General features: G+C 42.4%; 1 protein-coding gene across 2 annotated transcripts in view; it reads left to right on the forward strand.

Moving 5' to 3' along the window:
- LOC128684071 (cell adhesion molecule Dscam2) overlaps positions 1 to 16452 on the forward strand; it is a 642309-nt gene extending 625857 nt beyond the window's left edge. For both annotated transcript variants that reach the window (XM_070091014.1, XM_070091022.1), the window contains exons 28-35: positions 3889 to 4007; positions 4301 to 4495; positions 5073 to 5219; positions 5542 to 5694; positions 6067 to 6237; positions 7954 to 8144; positions 10395 to 10543; positions 16284 to 16452. In XM_070091014.1, coding sequence (XP_069947115.1) covers positions 3889 to 4007; positions 4301 to 4495; positions 5073 to 5219; positions 5542 to 5694; positions 6067 to 6237; positions 7954 to 8144; positions 10395 to 10543; positions 16284 to 16311 — 1153 coding nt within the window. In that variant the 3' untranslated portion in view covers positions 16312 to 16452. The remainder of the gene's footprint in view (positions 1 to 3888; positions 4008 to 4300; positions 4496 to 5072; positions 5220 to 5541; positions 5695 to 6066; positions 6238 to 7953; positions 8145 to 10394; positions 10544 to 16283) is intronic.
- Positions 16453 to 20906: the final 4454 nt, after the last annotated feature.

Consider the following 20906-nt stretch of genomic DNA (forward strand, 5'->3'; position numbering starts at 1 on the left):
CTCTCAGTATTTTGTATGTCGTTATCATGTCTCCCCTATCTCTCCTATCCTCCAGTGTCATCAGGTTGATTTCCCTTAACCTCTCCTCGTAGGACATACCTCTTAGCTCTGGGACTAGTCTTGTTGCAAACCTTTGCACTTTCTCTAGTTTACGTGCTTGGCTAGGTGTGGGTTCCAAACTGGTGCCGCATACTCCAATATGGGCCTAACGTACACGGTGTACAAGGTCCTGAACGATTCCTTATTAAGATGTCGGAATGTTGTTCTGAGGTTTGCTAGGCGCCCATTTGCTACAGCAGTTATTTGGTTGATGTGCGCTTCAGGAGATGTGCCTGGTGTTATACTCACCCCAAGATCTTTTTTCTTGAGTGAGGTTTGTAGTCTCTGGCCCCCCTAGATTGTATTCCGTCTGCGGTCTTCTTTGCCCTTCCCCAATCTTCATGATTTTGCACTTGCTGGGATTGAACTCCAGGAGCTAATTGCTGGACCAGGTCTGCAGCCTGTCCAGATCCCTTTGTAGTTCTGCCTTTTCTTCGATCGAATGAATTCTTCTCATCAACTTCACGTCATCTGCAAACAGGGTCACCTCGTGTGTGTGTGTGTGTGTGTGTGTGTGTGTGTGTGTGTGTGTGTGTGTGTGTGTGTGTGTGTGTGTGTGTGTGTGTGTGTGTGTGTATGCGTATGTATGTCTTCCTGACAAGTATTCCCTGATCCACTGTAGTGCTTTCCCTGTTATCCCTGCTTGGTCCTCCAGTTTTTGCACTAATCTCTTGTGTGGAACTGTGTCGAACGCCTTCTTGCAGTCCAAGAAAATGCAATCCACCCACCCCTCTCTCTCTTGTCTTACTGCTGTCACCATGTCATAGAACTCCAGTAGGTTTGTAACACAGGATTTCTCGTCCCTGAAACCATGTTGGCTGCTGTTAATGAGATCATTCCTTTTTAGGTGTTCCACCACTCTTCTCATGATAATCTTCTCCATGACTTTGCATACTATACAAGTCAGTGACACTGGTCTGTAGTTTAGTGCTTCATGTCTGTCTCTTTTTTTAAAGATTGGGACTACATTTGCTGTCTTCAGTGCCTCAGGCAATCTCCCTGTTTCGATAGATGTATTGAATATTGTTGTTAGGGGTACACATAGCGCCTCTGCTCCCTCTCTCAGGACCCATGGAGAGATGTTATCCAGCCCCATTGTCTTTGAGGTATCTAGGTAACTCAGAAGCCTCTTCACGTCTTCCTCGGTTGTGTGTATTGTGTTCAGCACTTGGTGGTGTACCCCATCTCTCCGTCTTTCTGGAGCCCCCTCTCTCCTCTTGAATCTCTTGTTGAGTTCCTCACATACTTCATGGTCATTTCTTGTTGTCTCTCCTCCTTCCTTCCTTAGCCTGATTACCTGGTCCTTGACTGTTGTTTTCCTCCTGATGTGGCTGTATAACAGCTTCGGGTCCGATTTGGCTTTCGCTGCTATGTCGTTTTCATATTGTCGTTGGGCCTCCCTTCTTATCTGTGCATATTCATTTCTGGCTCTATGACTGCTCTCCTTATTCTCCTGGGTCCTTTGCCTTCTATATTTCTTCCATTCCCTAGCACACTTGGTTTTTGCCTCCCTGCACCTTTGGGTGAACCATGGGCTCATCCTGGCTTTTTCATTACTCCTGTTACCCTTGGGTACAAACCTCTCCTAGGCCTCCTTCACATGGTTGTTACATATTCCATCATCTCATTAATTGGCTTCCCTGCCAGTTCTCTGTCCCACTGAACCCCGTTCAGGAAGTTCCTCATTCCTGTGTAGTCCCCTTTCTTGTAGTTTGGCTTCATTCGCCCTGGCCTTCCTGCTTCCCCCTCTACTTGTAGCTCTACTGTGTATTCTAAGCTTAAAACCAGGTGATCGCTGGCCCCATGTGGTCTTTCGTATGTGATGTCCTTAATATCTGCACTACTCAAGGTGAATACTAGGTCCAGTCTTGCTGGTTCATCCTCTTCTCTCTCTCTCTTGTAGTGTCCCTTACGTGTTGGTACATGAAGTTTTCCAGTACCACCTCCATCATCTTAGCCCTCCATGTATCTTGGCCCCCATGTGGGTCCAAGTTCTCCCAATCGATTTCCTTGTGGTTAAAGTCACCCATGATCAGGAGCTTTGCCCTGCATGCATGAGCTCTTCTGGCCACTGCAGCCAGTGTGTCAACCATCGCTCTATTGCTCTCATACTCTTGCCTTGGCCTCCTGCTGTTCTGTGGTGGGTTATACATCACTGCAATTACCACTTTGGGACCTCCAGAGTGAAGCATTCCTGCTATGTAATCGCTTGCTTCTCCACTGACTCCTCTCTCCAGCTCATCAAAATTTCGTCGGTTTTTGATCAGCAGTGCCACTCCTTCACCCCCCCCTGTTCCCTCTGTCTTTCCTCAGGATCTGGTATCCCATTGGAAAGATGGCATCTTTTATCATACCTGTAAGCTTGGTTTCTGTGAGAGCTATGATGTCTGGTGATGCCTCTTTAACTCTTTCGTTCCACTCCTCCCACTTGTTATTCCATCAGCATTTGTGTACCATACCTTCAGTTTCCTCTCCAACACTCTAGTTTGGGGGGTTTGTGAGGGTGGGAGACCTGGTAGCGTACTATGGGATTCTATAGCTGGGTGTTGGGTGGAAGCTGTGAGTATGGATTGTAGATTGTAGTGTTGGGATGGTGTGATATGTTGTGGGGTTCTGAGGATGGTTCTGTGTGTGCTTGCCCTTGCTGCTCTGTGCTGCTCTGATTGACCTCCGCTGGTTCCGTCCTTGTCTCCTTACCTAGCTCCTTTCGCTTTTTTGTCCTCTCCCTCAGCTGCTGTCGCTCTGTTTGTGTTCTGTCTCTGTCTAAGAACATCCTCTTGTACTCTTCCGAGTACTTCAACCGTGGTTTCTCTTGGAAGATCCTGTTCTGCGCTGTTTCTGTCCTGAGAACCAGCTTGATCAGTCGTTTTCTCCCCTTCAGGTACCCCCCTATTCTCTGAAAATTTACAATCTCGTCCATGTCTTCTTCACCTATTTCTGTGATGATGTTCTCAATCTCCTTTCTTTCTGCCTGCCGTCTTTCAGTGTGTGTCCTTTCCTCTCTCTCCTGAAGCCCATGGATAAACACTGATTTTGCCCTTTCCTCCTCTCATTACCTCTGTGTGTGTTTGTGTATGTGTGTGTGTGTGTGTGTGTGTGTGTGTGTGTTTGTGTGCGCTAGGGGTATTAAGTGTTCTTTATGATTTTATCTTAATATTAAAATACATTTTAATGCAGTTGATGTGTAGTAATGTTCTGGTCTACTGGCTACTGCCGTCTTTATTGTGTAACACTGTAGTGCTGGTACAGTGCTGGTGTAGTGCTGGTACAGTGCAGGTACAGTGCCAATACAGTGGTAGTACAGTGTCAATACAGTGTCAGTACAGTGTCAGTACAGTGTCAGTACAGTGCTAGTTCAGTGTCAAAACAGTGCTAGTAAAGTGCTGGTACAGTGCCAATACAGTGCTAATTCAGTGCCAATACAGTGCTAGTTTAGTGATGGTTCTGTGACAGGACAGTGCCAGAGCAGTGCTAGTACACTGCTAGCACTGTGCCAATACAGTGCCAGTACAGTGCTGGAACAGTGCCAGTACAGTGCTAATGCAGTGCTAGCACTGTGCCATTACAGTGTCAGTACAGTGCTGGAACAGTGCCAGTAGTGCCAGTGCAGCGCTAGTACAGTGCTAATACAGTGCTAGCACTGTGCCAATACAGTGCCAGTACAGTGCTGGTACAGTGCCAGTAGTGTCAATGCAGTGCCAGTACAGTGCAAATCCAGTACTAGTACACCACTAGTTCAGTACAAGCCAGACCATCAATACAGTGGACTAATGAGTGTGTGGTGGACAGGTCAGCTGGCGGGGAATGGTTAAGAGCAGCAGTGGATGGTGACCAGAGATCCTTCACTGCCAGAGATCTCCGTTGTGGCACACTGCATCACTTCTACCTCACCGCTCACAACCACATAGGTTAGTACATCACTCCACCTCACCATCCACAACCACATAGGTCAGTACACTCTACATTACCATCGACAACCACATAGGTCAGTACAACACTCTACCTTACCATGCACAACCACGTAGGTAAGTACATCACTCTACCTCGCCACTCACATCCACATAAATTAATACAACACACAGTATAACCACTTAATAATTATTACTAATTAGTAAAGAAAGATTTTCTGGTAAACGGTAGTTAGTGACTGTATGTAGAATGTAGAGGGACTTATCCGTCGTGTTTACTCTGGTCTACACAGGGACGAGTTCAGTGTCGTCGACAGAGGCAGCCCGCACCAAGGGACGACCTCCCGAGGCTCCTCCACAGTTCCAGTTCGTGACGACCAACAGTTCCCAGGCCACACTGTACCTGGCCCAGTGGGGTGACGGAGGCTGCCCCATCACTCATTTTAGCGTCCAGTACCGCAGAGACTCCACCACTCACTGGACCACAGGTAAGCCACTCTGGACCACGACCCAGTGGACCACTGATAAGCCCACTGAAACACTGACCACTGGACCACAAATATTGCACGACATTTGACTACAGTACTGATCGTCATGGCAGATAATGCCATAACTACACAATACAGCAAAATTTAAAGTCACACTGCTATTCACGGAACAATTCACGATTATCACACAAATTAGAGATGAAACTCGACGATGTCTCAGTCCATCCTGAGCCATCGTCACTCCACTCGACTTGATAATATTTCAGAAAAAAAACGAAACATTGTCTGGCTTGCTCTTTAATACGTGAGTTAGTTGTGAGGTTACAGTGTTCAATTTAAAAATATATCCCAAGCATAACTAATATACCGGTAAGTTATTATTCACTGCAAAAGGTGACGGTGTGTAACAGTGATTCCAGATGACTTACAGAAGAAAATAGTGAAAAAATGACGAGGTTTTGCATTGAGCTAAATGTTGCTCCTGTAGGATCTTGTTCCTCAACGAGTGCCTTTTCGTTCCAGAATTTTACTTAACGTGTAAATATAAGTAGTCAATAAAGCAAGTTATATCCGGCAGTGGGCAGCGAGGTGCCGCCCAGCCGCACCTTCGCCGTGGGCGGTCTGGAAGCTGGCGGCCGCTACCTGCTGAGAGTCACCGCTCACAACTCTGCAGGAGCCACACCCGCCCAGTACACTGTCACCACGCCCGCCTACGCCAACGCAGGTACGTCCATTGCTCTTCTATCACACAGCGTTGTCACTTTCACACCCACTGGAGGGTAAACATTAGCAGTGGTGAATAGCCATTGATGTGTTGTAGAAGTTAAAGACACCTTTTTTTTTAGTTCTTTTTTCTTGTATTTTTTGGGAATTTAAATTGTTTTTTCACAGAAATTTACATAAACAAGATAAAAGATCATCATGGCAGAGTAAAAGTCACATGTGTTCCACAGGTCAATGATACGTGTACCTCAGATCCAGGATATGTACTATACATGTAGAAAACATTAGTGTTGGTGACTTCTAGGTATATGTGTGTCTTCCAGGAGGCGCGGGCGCGGGCGTGGGCGGAGGCGTGTGGGGCAGTCAGGCTTCCAGCTCCCCCGTGTGGCGTGACCCCCGGGTGCTGGTGCCAGGTGCCGTCTCAGGCCTGGCACTCATCCTCACCCTCACCACAGTCTGTGTCTGCCTCAGGAAACGTTAGTGCCTTTTTTTTTTTGTGTGTGTGTGTGTGATGTCCTCGCTTGTACATAATGTATTTTAATTATATTTATATTCTGTACTAGGTGCCAATTTCTTAAATATTATCATTCATTCATATTATTCCTAAAAGTTTGTATTTTTTTTTTTGTTATGTTTATTTCTTGATGCCTCATTGTTCCATGAATAAGTAGTAACGAGAAAAATAAATGTTTCCAACATATAAAATACAGATAATAACAGTATTTCTGGAGGTGGTGGAGAGGCTGTATGTAGTGTTACTGGTGAGGTTGGCTGTAGTGCTGGAAGAGTTACTGTTGGTGAGGCTGAAAGTAGTGTTGGAGATGTTAAGGTGTTGTTGCCCTGTCCAGGTCCCTCCAGCACGCCATCACAGAAGGAACTGCCTGACGCAGTCATGGACGCTGCCGAGGAGAAGACGTCAGCTATGCAAGCGAGGGAGGATGTCTACACCACCGTCAGGAGACCGGCACCAACCCCTCCCCAGCAGCAGCAGCAGCAGCAGGACCTGAGGGACAACAACGGTAGTCATACACGCAGCTGTGTCCTTCGATTTCTTATTACACCTGTCTTTACTTCTTCCCTCACTAGCAGGTGTAAAATGCCGCCTCTTATCCTCAGACAGACAAAAGCTAAAGGATTTTAACCTTAAGCAGTAAACTAAGTTTTCAGTGGGACTGATTTCAGGCATCTACGAAATTCTCATTTTTGTTTTCGTCAAGTCAAAAACTAATGGGTATCATAATGAAGCATTATTAAAGAAATATTTTTGGTCTCTACCAGACAAAAAATTAATAGGCTTTGTCTTCGGGAATCAATAAAACCTCTGTTTCTGTTCTTCGCCAACTTAATCACTGAAGCATTCCCGCAAAAGAAGCCTTTATACGGTCACAGTTTCAGTCTTAGTAATGTTTTTTCAAGTCTTTAAACAAATCTTGGTGGCCAGACCCCCCCTTCTCTCAGCTCCATGTTGACGAAACCGTTTTCCAAATAAAGACTTGTGTCTTTGTTATTGATGCTTGTTCACACACACACACACACACACACACACACACACACACACACGCACACACACACACACACACACACACACACACACACATACACACAAGAAGAGCCAATGTGGCCCTAGTAAATTTTGAGACGTGTGTTTAATACTCTTTAAGGTGTATGCTGATAGCTTATACAAGTTGTTACTTCACCTTCTGTTATATATATATATATATATATATATATATATATATATATATATATATATATATATATACATATATATGAGTTGTGATGAATGGCTTTGAAAACCGACAAGTTGAAGAATTGAAACACTTATCCAACATTAGAGAATCTTTATTGAAGAAACGCTTCGCCAAACAGTGGCTTTATCAGTCCATGGAATACAAAGCAGGAAGGTATGAGGTGAAGAGGAGTTTGAGGTAATCAGTCCCTCAGACTGGAATCGATGTGTTCAGTCCATCACTCTTGTAGGAAGTGCAGCATAGGGCCAGAGAGGTGGCTTATATACTGCAGTCAGGTGAGTCGAAACAGGAGGCGGGATCACAGTACTTCCTACAAGAGTGATGTACTGAACACATCGATTCCAGGCTGAGGGACTGACTACCTCAAACTCCTCCTCACCTTATACCTTCCTGCTTTGTACTGGACTGATGAAGCCACTGTTTGGCGAAACGTTTCTTTAATAAAGATTCCCTAATGCTGCACAAGTGTCTCAATTCTTCACCATATATAGGAGTTATCACTGACTTCTATTCATTCTTCGTTGTCCGTGATAGGATGACTAGGATGGTCGTGGCTTGGATGTTACTCCTGGGATGTTCTTCACCCTGATAATCTAGCAGGGTTGACCCTGATATTTTAACGACTATGTTTAGTCTTTGACCCTGATACCCTGAGTTGGTCCTCACCCTGACATCGTACACGAGTCGTTCCTCACCCTAGCATCCTACGTAAGTTTTCCCCTCACCCTGACATACGTAAGTTTTCCCCTCACCCTAGCATCCTACGTAAGTTTTCCCCTCACTCTAGCATCCTACGTAAGTTTTCCCCTCACACTAACATACGTAAGTTTTCCCCTCACCCTAGCATCCTACGTAAGTTTTCCCCTCATCCTAGCATCCTACGTAAGTTTTCCCCTCACCCTAACATACGTAAGTTTTCCCCTTACCCTGACATCCTAGGTAGGATGAATGATGATCCTGAGAGTGTCTTGGTTGTTGCTACAGGAGACTACAGCGAGGAGGATCTGTACCCCTATGCTACAGCGACCTTCCAGATGGGCGGGGGCAGCCCACCGCCCCCCGCCCCGCCCTCACCGCCCACACACGCCCACCATCCACAACCCCGCGGCCAGAAAGCCTTCACCGCCCTAGTGTACCAAGCTCCCTCTATCCATGATGTCGACTCTCCTAACTTAGTAAGTTATACACTCCCACACTCTCCTTAGTAAGTTATACACTGCCACACTCTCCTAACTTAGTAAGTTATATATTACCACACTCTCTTAACTTAGTAAGTTATACACTTCCACACTCTCCTAACTTAGTAAGTTATATATTACCACACTCTCTTAACTTAGTAAGTTATACACTTCCACACTCTCCTAACTTAGTAAGTTATACACTCCCACACTCTCCTAACTTAGTAAGTTATATATTACCACACTCTCTTAACTTAGTAAGTTATATATTACCACACTCTCTTAACTTAGTAAGTTATACACTGCCACACTCTCCTAACTTAGTAAGTTATACACTCCCACACACTCCTAACTTAGTAAGTTATTGAGTGCCACACTCTCCTAATTTAGTAAGTTATATATTACCACACTCTCTTAACTTAGTAAGTTATACACTCCCACACTCTCCTAACTTAGTAAGTTATATATTACCACACTCTCTTAACTTAGTAAGTTGTATATTACCACACTCTCTTAACTTAGTAAGTTATACACTGCCACACTCTCCTAACTTAGTAAGTTATACACTCCCACACTCTCCTAACTTAGTAAGTTATATATTACCACACTCTCTTAACTTAGTAAGTTATATATTACCACACTCTCTTAACTTAGTAAGTTATACACTGCCACACTCTCCTAACTTAGTAAGTTATACACTCCCACACACTCCTAACTTAGTAAGTTATTGAGTGCCACACTCTCCTAATTTAGTAAGTTATATATTACCACACTCTCTTAACTTAGTAAGTTATACACTGCCACACTCTCCTAACTTAGTAAGTTATACACTGCCACACTCTCCTAACTTAGTAAGTTATATATTACCACACTCTCTTAGTAAGTTATACACTGCCACGCTCTCTTAACTTAGTAAGTTATACACTGCCACACTCTCCTGACTTAGTAAGTTATACACTGCCACATTCTCCTAACTTAGTAAGCTATACACTGCCAGAGCTTCCTAACTTAGTAAGTTATTCAACGCTATACTCTCCTAAATTAGTAAGTTATACACTGCAAGATTTTCGTAACTTGGTTATATACTGCCAGAGTCTCCTAACTTAGCAAGTTATTCAGTGCTATGCTCTCCTAACATAGTAAGTCATACACTGCCACACTCTTCTAACTTAGTAAGTTATACACTGCCACACTCTCCCAACTTAGTAAGTTATACACTGCCACACTCATCAAACTTAGTAAGTTATCCACTGCCACAGTTTCCTAGCTTATTAAGTCATAGACTGCCACACTCTTCTAACTTGGTAAGTTATACATTGCCACACTCTCCTAACTTAGTAAGTTATACACTGCCACAGTCTCCTAACTTAGTAAGTCATAGACTGTCACACTCTCCTAACATAGTAAATTATACACTGCCACACTCTTCTAACTTAGTAAGTTATACACTGCCACACTCTCCTAACTTAGTTATACATTGCCACACTCTCCTGACTTAGTAAGTTGTACACTGCCACACTCTCCTAACTTATTAAGTTATACATTGCCACCCTCTTCTAACTTAATTATACATTGCCACACTCTCCTGACTTAGTAAATTATACACTGCCACACTCTTCTAACTTAGTAAATTATACACTGCCACACTCTTCTAACTTAGTAAATTATACACTGCTACAATGTCGTAACTTAGTAAGTTATACTTTAACCAGCCTCTTTCTTCATTCATTTCTAAATTCTCAGATACTGTTTGTTCCCTGCGGGCTTAATGCTTCCCTGTGAATAATAATAATAATAAAAATAATAATAATAATAATAATAATAAAATAATCTTGTTCTTGCCTTCATTAGCTTAGTAAACTAAATACATTGATAAGCTGACTGTAACACAGCTGGTAATGTTGATGTTTATACAGCTGGTAATGTTGATGTTTATACAGCTGGTAATGTTGATGTTTATACAGCTGGTAATGTTGATGTTTATACAGCTGGTAATGTTGATGTTTATACAGCTTGAATGTTCCTATATATACAGCTCATTAAGTTGATATACTCACAGTTGGCAATATTAATATACTCACAGCTGGCAATGCTAATATACGCACAGCTGGCAATGTTAATATACTCACAGCTGGTAATGTTGATGTTTATACAGCTGGCAATGTTGATGTTTACTTGGCTAATAATATCAATGTTTACTCGACTGATGTTGATCTTACACACAGCTGATGATGTTGATGTTTACAGAGCGAGGGAGACAGTCGGGGGTCGGAGGTTGGAGTGGCGTTCGGAACGTGTCGGGATGAGCATTACCCCGGGGTCATGGCTCCCCCCGACGCCCACCCCCACCCGCCCCCGCACCACCGCCGCCCACCCAGACACCTCAGGACCAGTAGGTTTGTTACACCTGTCACACACCTGTCACGCACCCGTCACACATGTCACGTACTTGTCACACACCTGTCGGTCGCACACCTGTCATGTATTTGGTCGCTCACCTCTCAAGCTCCTGCCATATGTGTCATACTTGTGTCATACCTGTCATACTTGTGTCACACACCTGACACAGTATTTCCTATCATAATGCATTTCTTCTCACGTTACTGCATTAGTTATCATCACGCCTGTCATGCTGATGCCTGTCATGCTGATGCCTGTCATGCTGATGCCTGTCATGCTGATGCCTGTCATGCTGACGCCTGCCATGCTGATGCCTGTTATGCTGACGCCTGTCATGCTGACGCCTGTCATGCTGATGCCTATCATGCTGATGCCTGTCATGCTGACGCCTGTTATGCTGATGCCTGTTTTGCTGATGTTTGTCATGCTGATGCCTGTCATGCTGATGCCTATCATGCTGATGCCTATCATGCTGATGTCTATCTTGCTGATGCCTGTCATGCTGATGTCTATCTTGCTGATGACTGCCATGCTGATGCTTGCCATGCTGATGCCTGTCATGCTGATGCCTATCATGTTGATGCCTATCATGCTGATGCCTATCATGCTGATGCCTGTCATGCTGATGCCTATTGTGCTGATGCCTGTCATGCTGATGCCTGCCATGCTGATGCCTATCATGCTGATGCCTGTCATGCTGATGCCTATCATACTGATACCTGTCATGCTGATGCCTATCATGCTGATGACTGTCATGCTGATGACTGTCATGCTGATGACTGTCATGCTGATGCCTATCATGCTGATGACTGTCATGCTGATGCCTGTCATGCTGATGCCTGTCATGCTGATGCCTATCATGCTGATGCCTGTCATGCTGATGACTGTCATGCTGATGCCTATCATGCTGATACCTGTCATGCTGAAGCCTATCATGCTGATGATTGTCATGCTGATGACTGTCATGCTGATGACTGTCATGCTGATGACTGTCATGCTGATGCCTGTCATGTTGATGCCTATCATGCTGATACCTGTCATGCTGATGCCTATCATGCTGATGACTGTCATGCTGATGCTTATCATGCTGATGCCTGTCATGCTGATGACTGTTATGCTGATGCCTGTCATACTGCTGTGTATGAGGTAAAGTATCAACCTCTCATACTCACATATGAATCATACTGCTCTGGATATACTGAAAATCTATTTCATATAAAATCTCCCATGATACTTTGAAAATAAATCTGTTTCAAATATACACTTCACCTACTGCATGTCACCTAAAATTGGTTGACCAAAATAAATTCAGTAGAATGAAGGTAGATGCAACGGTGGTTTTTTTTAACTGTTTACTGAGAAATAAAGCTAACAGAATCCTTGGCTTCATATCAAGAAGTATAAATAATAGAAGTCCTCAGGTTGTTCGTCAACTCTATATATCCTTGGTTAGGCCTCATTTAGACTATGCTGCTCAGTTCTGGTCACCATATAACAGAATGGATATAAATGCACTGGAAAACGTACAGAGGAGGATGACAAAGATGATCCCATGTATCAGAAATCTTCCCTATGAGGATAGACTGAGGGCCCTGAATCTGCATTCTTGAAAGGTGTAGAATTAGGGGGGATATGATTGAGGTGTATAAATGGAAAACAGGAATTAATAAAGGGGATGTAAATAGCGTTCTGAAAATATCTAACATAGATAGGACTCGCAGCAATGGCTTTCTTTAAATTGGAAAAATTCGGATTCAGGAAGGATATAGGAAAGCACTGGTTTGGTAATAGAGTTGTGGATGAGTGGAACAAACTCCCGAGTACTGTCATAGAAGCTAAGACGTTATATAGTTTTAAAAATAGGTTGGATAAATACATGAGTGGGTGTGGGTGGGTATGAGTTGGACCTGACTAGCTTGTGCTACTAGGTCGGATGCGCTGCCCCTCCCTTAAGTGTCGTGTCTGACCGCACTAAGTGAAGGTATTGGCTTAAGCCGGTGGGAGAATTGGAGCTGCCTCGCATAGGCCAGTAGGCCTGTTGCAGTGTTCCTTCTTTCTTAAGTTCTTATGTTCTTAAATAAACCGGCATCTTTGTCATTACCATATTTTCAGCAGTGGGGAGAAATTTACTTATATTTTATCTTATCTCCGAGTAACTGAAGAAAGTGAAGTCAGAGTTAATGTAGAGTGAAGGTAGACTAAGGTAGAGTGAAGGTAGACTAAGGTAGAGTGAAGATAGCATGGTGGTGGTGGTGGTGGTGGTGGTGGGGTGGTGGTGGTGGTGGTGGTGGTGGTGGTGGGGTGGTGGTGGTGGTGGTGGTGGTGGTGGTGGTGGTGGTGGTGGGGTGGTGGTGGTGGTGGTGGTGGTGGTGGTGGTGGTGGTGGTGGTGGTGGTGGTGGTGGTGGGGTGGTGGTGGTGGTGGTGGTGGTGGTGGTGGTGGTGGTGGTGGTGGTGGGGTGGTGGTGGTGGTGGTGGTGGTGGTGGTGGTGGTGGTGGTGGTGGTGGTGGTGGGGTGGTGGTGGTGGGGGTGGTGGTGGTGGGGTGGTGGTGGTGGTGGTGGTGGTGGTGGTGGTGGTGGTGGTGGTGGGGTGGTGGTGGTGGTGGTGGTGGTGGTGGTGGGGTGGTGGTGGTGGTGGTGGTGGTGGTGGTGGTGGTGGTGGTGGTGGTGGTGGTGGGGTGGTGGTGGTGGTGGTGGTGGTGGTGGTGGTGGTGGGGCAGTAAAGGTAAAATGAACATTGAGAGCATGATTAAAGAATAAAGATAGAGTGAAGGCAGAGTGAAGATAGAACGTGTTACAACCTGCCACCATAGCATCACTATACACTGACACCATACATATACTTCTTCAGACCATTACCTTAAATATTGTTAACCCTTCAATAATACACAAACACACACTAAAAACACAGATAAGGCCAGGAGCTGTGTCGACCCTTGGAACTAAATATAGGTGAGTATATATATATATATATATATATATATATATATATATATATATATATATATATATATATATATATATATATATATATATATATATATATATATATATATGCAATAAGATCACAGTAAACAGGTGATTTCAGAATATGCAAAACAACCACTCTGAAAGAATAGAGAAATTCCAAGCGCTTTTGTAACTACTCACATTATCAAGGAACTATGAAAGTAAAGCATCCAAGGAAGCTATATAAGGAGTCTGGCCAGCACCTCACTATCAGATCCCACAACGGTTAAACACCTGACGCGCGCCGACCCAACTTCGATAGGTCCTTTGCACAACTCACCCACAAACTATTCTACCCAAGAAAATTTAAAAATTATTATTTGTCCAGTGTATTATTAAATTCTTCCCAAATTCTATTAATTATAAATGGATCTAATTTATATAAACCAAAGGAAATATTCATATTATTGTCAAAGCTGCTTTTTATGAAACAAGATTCAATTATATTCCTGTCGACCATGGACTTGCTTGATACTACTTTCTCAACTTTTTGAAAATCAATTGGATGGTTAAAATCTCTTACATGAATAAATAGAGCATTGGAATCTTGTCCAATTCTAATGCTATATTTATGTTGTTTTAATCTTAGTTCGAGATTTTTACCAGTTTGACCGTTATAAACTTTATCGCAAATTTTACAAGGAATCTTATAGACACATCCATCAGCATTTTGGGGGGAATTCTTTATCAAAAGTTTTTTTTACTGTATCAAGATTTTTGAATACAACTTTAATATTAAAAGTCTTAAGAAGAGAAGGCATATCAACCAAGTTTTCATGGTAAGGGAGAACCAACATATTTTTAGTTGAATAAGACTGGTTGTCCCTTTTTGGATTGTAAAAAGTATTTCTAGCAACTTTAAAAGATTTATCAATTACATTTCTTGGGTATTTTAAATCATTACCTATTTCATAAATTTTGGATATTTCCTCATCTATGAACTCAGGACTACAAATTCGTAAAGCTCTCAAAAACATTGATGAGAAAACAGACAGTTTGACTCTATCTTGATGCGAGGAATAATAGTGGACATAGGAACAGTATTTGTAGGTTTTCTGTAAATTTTAAATTTGAATTCATTATTACCCTTAATAATTAAAACATCTAGAAAAGGCAATGAGTTATTTTCTTCAAACTCAACTTTACTGTTATATATATATATATATATATATATATATATATATATATATATATATATATATATATATATATATATATATATATATATATATATATATACCATTTCCAATTATTAAATATTAAAATTGTTGAAGATAGAATTCAAAATTCATTTAACTATTATTGTTCACCATAGAAAGATATTAATACGTACAATAAAAATTCACAATAGGCACTTTACTAAAATTACACTATTTCCATCACTTACAAAAATCCATACTAGTGGTGTTAGATGGCAACCTACATGCACAAATCAGATTCCTATTTTTAAATTTTCTCATTTTTAGTTTCTTCAGTTTTATCTCATAAGCCAAACTCACATCACTGGTTGTTTACTAAATCCTGTAAATATCATACATGCCTACTACCCCTGTAAATATCTACAACTGGTGTTGTGTTAGAATATGTTATCCAACAACTTGTTGCAACCTACATACCATCCTGTAAATATGTTACACCATACAACTGGTTGTTGCCACAGCCTACTACCATCCTGTAAATGTTACACCATACAACTGGTTGTTGCCACAGCCACTACCATTTAAATATGTTACACCATACAACTGGTTGTTGCCACAGCCTACTACCATCCTGTAAATATGTTACACCATACAACTGGTTGTTGCCACAGCCTACTACCATCCTGTAAATATGTTACACCATACAACTGGTTGTTGTCACAGCCTACTACCATCCTGTAAATATGTTACACCATACAACTGGTTGTTGTCACAGCCTACTACCATCCTGTAAATATGTTACACCATACAACTGGTTGTTGTCACAGCCTACTACCATCCTGTAAATATGTTACACCATACAACTGGTTGTTGTCACAGCCTACTACCATCCTGTAAATATGTTACACCATACAACTGGTTGTTGTCACAGCCTACTACCATCCTGTAAATATGTTACACCATACAACTGGTTGTTGCCACAGCCTACTACCATCCTGTAAATGTTACACCATACAACTGGTTGTTGCCACAGCCTACTACCATCCTGTAAATATGTTACACCATACAACTGGTTGTTGCCACAGCCTACTACCATCCTGTAAATATGTTACACCATACAACTGGTTGTTGCCACAACCTACTACCATCCTGTAAATATGTTACACCATACAACTGGTTGTTGCCACAGCCTACTACCATCCTGTAAATATGTTACACCATACAACTGGTTGTTGTCACAGCCTACTACCATCCTGTAAATATGTTACACCATACAACTGGTTGTTGTCACAGCCTACTACCATCCTGTAAATATGTTACACCATACATCTGCAACCTACTCATCAGCGATGCTGGCATAAAAAGTTGCTGTCTATAATTATTACAATACACAACATGCAAATTATTTTTTATAAATTATTTAAAAATTAAGTAGAACGCCCCTAAAAATGATACTTTGCATTAGAAATGAAGGAAAAGTGAGGGTAAAGGTAGAATGAAGGGCGTGTGTGAAGACAGAGTGAAGAAAGAGTGAAGGGAGAATTAATTCCATGTCACAGTGCACTTTATCAGATCTTTTCTCTCGCCAGAATCCCCCGCAATGTTCGTTTCCCCTAAGATTCGTCGTCTCCAGCCTCACCCTCGTCCTCAGCTGCTGCAGCAACAACAGCAGGAGGAACAGCAGCTGCAACAGCAGAAGCCGCTGCTGCTACAGAAGAAACAGCAGCAGTTTCAGCAGAAACAGCAGCAGCTGCAGAAGGAACAACAGCCGCAGAACCAGCAGCAGACGCAGAAAGAACAACAGCTGCAGCAGCAGCAGCAACAACAACAGAAACAGCAGTTGCAACAGCGTGAGCAGCATCAGCAGCATCTCCTCCAGAAGGAAGAGCATCAACAGTATTACCAGCACTACCAGCATCCCCAGCACCATTATCAGCATCCGCAACATCTTCAACAGCAACTTTACCAACAACAGCAGCAGCAGCAGCATTTTGTCAATCAAGAACAACATTATCAACAGCCACAGCAGCAACGCTCTCAACATCAGCAACACTTCCAGAGCCAGCAGCAGCAGCAGCAGCAGCAGCAGCAGCAGCAGCAGGATCCCCAGACTCAGGAGCATCAGTATCAACGGCAACAACAGCAGCTGCAACAACACCAGCAGCAACCACAGCTGCAACAACAACAGTTACAGCAGCAGTAGCAGCGGCGTCCCTTGGGCCCTACCTGCCCTCTAAGGTAATAATGACTGTATAAATAAGGCTCTGTATTAAAGTAAGCCCCAGGCTACCCACGTGAATAGCCATGGGTTCGTTCCCACCAGGCTACCCATGTGGATAGCCTTGGGTTCGTTCCCACCAGGCTACCCATGTGGATAGCCTTGGGTTCGTTCCCACTAGGCTACCCACGTGGTAATGAAGCTTGCTTTCTATTTAAGACTTTTCTGTAAGCTTGATTACAATTTTAAACGGACTGTATTTGTCTTACCAGTGCCAAAGATTGTATTTTTTCGTGAAAGCAGTTATCGGATAATGCAGGTTAAATTAGTGAGTGTTATGGGCCATGTGAGTGAGCTGTGGAAACACAGATACTCTCATGTTTCTCACCAGAACATCAAAAATGCATGTCATAGTAAAATCAAAATCAATTTAATTTGTTCAAACTTCAGTTTGAAAAATTCTATTTTATTTTCATCCGTGAAGATTACATTCAATATTCTTCTCCATTTTAATAGTCCCTTCCATCATGGCTTCCATATATAGCCTCCCATATATTGAATAGCGTCCCATCAATTAAAGGTTTACTTTCGCTGATGAGTCTATTCATGGTTTATTATGTTCAGTGGACAAGGGTTTTATTCAAAGCCTTCCCTGATCTCCATCAGCCCCCTGGAGCCGCTCACAATAATAATAATAATAATTATATAATAATAACATAAGTAGAACTCCGACTGAAGATGATCTGATTTACGATGTTTCACACATACAACACAGGCCTTCTGCAACCATTTAATCACTTACGAACAAGTAACTCACATTTCCGACAGCGGTAACTAGTTACGACGCTGAAAAAAAAGAGAGAGAAAATAGGAGCATGCTCTCCAGTCCGGAAAACAGGATCAACATATAAGATAAACACTGTATGCAACCTATTGTTAGAAATTTTAATTATATTCTTTTCCTTTGATTATTTTTTATAGTAAACACAGTGTTTTGTTGTTTATGCTGCTGAGGCATATTGAGGATAAAATGTTGGATAAATTATGTTGATGGAATGTTAACTGAAATTAGATAACGAAAAACTAAGGCTGGGTAATGCATTAATCCATTTTATATAGTTTCTAGGGGGATAAAAGCGTTTTGAATAAACAATCGATTTATGATGAATTTTTGGGAACGCATCGATGTCCTAAGTCGAGTATCAACGTCGTAAGTCGAGCATCAACGTCGTAAGTCGAGCATCAACGTCGTAAGTCGAGTATCAACGTCGTAAGTCGAGCATCAACGTCGGGAGTCGATCATCTACTTGAGGAATATTAAAAAAATTTAATGGAAAAATTATGTTTAAATATTTAGGCTGATGTTGTAACAGCTACTAAATCTGTTCTTATATGATCAAAGCACATGAGAAGAATACCCATTTTTAGTGAGTATAATTTCTAACTTTAATGTTAAAAACAACATAGATTTAGTTGATAAATTAAGCACCTTGACTGACTTAAATGATTTTAACATGGTTGGTTTTAATGTCACTTCCTTGTTTACGAAAGTTTCAGTTGATGATTTATTAAATTTCTTATCTGAAGAATTTGTCAATTACGATTTACCATTGGCACATCCTACTATCATTAAACTTATTAAACTTTGTATTGTTGATGCAAAATTTGTGTTTAATGACGAGTTTTACACTCAGAAGTTTGGTATGGCAATGGGAAATCCTCTCTAACCTGTTCTTAGTAATTTGTACATGGATTGCTTTGCATAATCCTTCCTAATTAAGCTAAGTTGTATATATATGGTAATGATACTTTGTGTCTTATGTTCACACACACTGAGATAAAACACAGCTGTAAGGCTAGTAGTATCCCATCCCGTTTTTCAACCAGAGTGATACCTCTACTGAAAAAAAAAATCAGGAGCTGCTTAATCTTAGTGGCACTCCGTGTAATCAAGGACTCCATGCATAGCCCCCTTTACTGGTATTCGCCAGGCGATAATTTTATACATAGGCTCTTGTGTGGTGTGTGTCCATCAATCGTGGCTGTCATCAGTGTTTCTTCTCCACTGCAAAGTTTGCTGTCGCCCAAGTTTTCAACCAGATCTTTCTTTCCGTCTTGCGTATATGATTGTCATGAATTCGGTCTGTAGCCTCCATCCCTGTGGTTAGAGTTATGATCTGTAGCCTCCATCCCTGTGGTTAGAGTAATGATCTGTAGCCTCTATCCCTGTGGTTAGAGTAATGATCTGTAGCCTCTATCCCTGTGGTTAGAGTAATGATCTGTAGCCTCCATCCCTGTGGTTAGAGTAATGATCTGTAGCCTCTATCCCTGTGGTTAGAGTAATGATCTGTAGCCTCTATCCCTGTGGTTAGAGTAATGATCTGTAGCCTCCATCCCTGTGGTTAGAGTAATGATCTGTAGCCTCTATCCCTGTGGTTAGAGTAATGATCTGTAGCCTCTATCCCTGTGGTTAGAGTAATGATCTGTAACCTCTATCCCTGTGGTTAGAGTAATGATCTGTAGCCTCCATCCCTGTGGTTAGAGTAATGATCTGTAGCCTCCATCCCTGTGGTTAGAGTAATGATCTGTAGCCTCTATCCCTGTGGTTAGAGTAATGATCTGTAGCCTCTATCCCTGTGGTTAGAGTAATGATCTGTAACCTCTATCCCTGTGGTTAGAGTAATGATCTGTAGCCTCCATCCCTGTGGTTAGAGTAATGATCTGTAGCCTCCATCCCTGTGGTTAGAGTAATGATCTGTAGCCTCTATCCCCGTGGTTAGAGTAATCTGTAGCCTCTATCCCTGTGGTTAGAGTAATGATCTGTAGCCTCTATCCCCGTGGTTAGAGTAATGATCTGTAGCCTCTATCCCTGTGGTTAGAGTAATGATCTGTAACCTCTATCCCTGTGGTTAGAGTAATGATCTGTAGCCTCCATCCCTGTGGTTAGAGTAATGATCTGTAGCCTTCATCCCTGTGGTTAGAGTAATGATCTGCAGCCTCCATCCCTGTGGTTAGAGTAATGATCTGTAGCCTTCATCCCTGTGGTTAGAGTAATGATCTGTAGCCTCCATCCCTGTGGTTAGAGTAATGATCTGTAGCCTTCATCCCTGTGGTTAGAGTAATGATCTGCAGCCTTCATCCCTGTGGTTAGAGTAATGATCTGTAGCCTTCATCCCTGTGGTTAGAGTAATGATCTGTAGCCTTCATCCCTGTGGTTAGAGTAATGATCTGTAGCCTTCATCCCTGTGGTTAGAGTAATGATCTGTAGCCTCCATCCCTGTGGTTAGAGTAATGATCTGTAGCCTTCATCCCTGTGGTTAGAGTAATGATCTGCAGCCTTCATCCCTGTGGTTAGAGTAATGATCTGTAGCCTTCATCCCTGTGGTTAGAGTAATGATCTGTAGCCTTCATCCCTGTGGTTAGAGTAATGATCTGTAGCCTCTATCCCTGTGGTTAGAGTAATGATCTGTAACCTCTATCCCTGTGGTTAGAGTAATGATCTGTAGCCTCCATCCCTGTGGTTAGAGTAATGATTTGTAGCCTCTATCCCTGTGGTTAGAGTAATGATCTGTAGCCTCTATCCCTGTGGTTAGAGTAATGATCTGTAGCCTTCATCCCTGTGGTTAGAGTAATGATCTGTAGCCTCCATCCCTGTGGTTAGAGTAATGATCTGTAGCCTTCATCCCTGTGGTTAGAGTAATGATCTGTAGCCTTCATCCCTGTGGTTAGAGTAATGATCTGTAGCCTCTATCCCTGTGGTTAGAGTAATGATCTGTAACCTCTATCCCTGTGGTTAGAGTAATGATCTGTAGCCTCCATCCCTGTGGTTAGAGTAATGATTTGTAGCCTCTATCCCTGTGGTTAGAGTAATGATCTGTAGCCTCTATCCCTGTGGTTAGAGTAATGATCTGTAGCCTTCATCCCTGTGGTTAGAGTAATGATCTGTAGCCTCCATCCCTGTGGTTAGAGTAATGATCTGTAGCCTTCATCCCTG

Source organism: Cherax quadricarinatus, chromosome 3, assembly GCF_038502225.1.
Source record: "Cherax quadricarinatus isolate ZL_2023a chromosome 3, ASM3850222v1, whole genome shotgun sequence".
NCBI lineage: Eukaryota > Metazoa > Arthropoda > Malacostraca > Decapoda > Parastacidae > Cherax > Cherax quadricarinatus.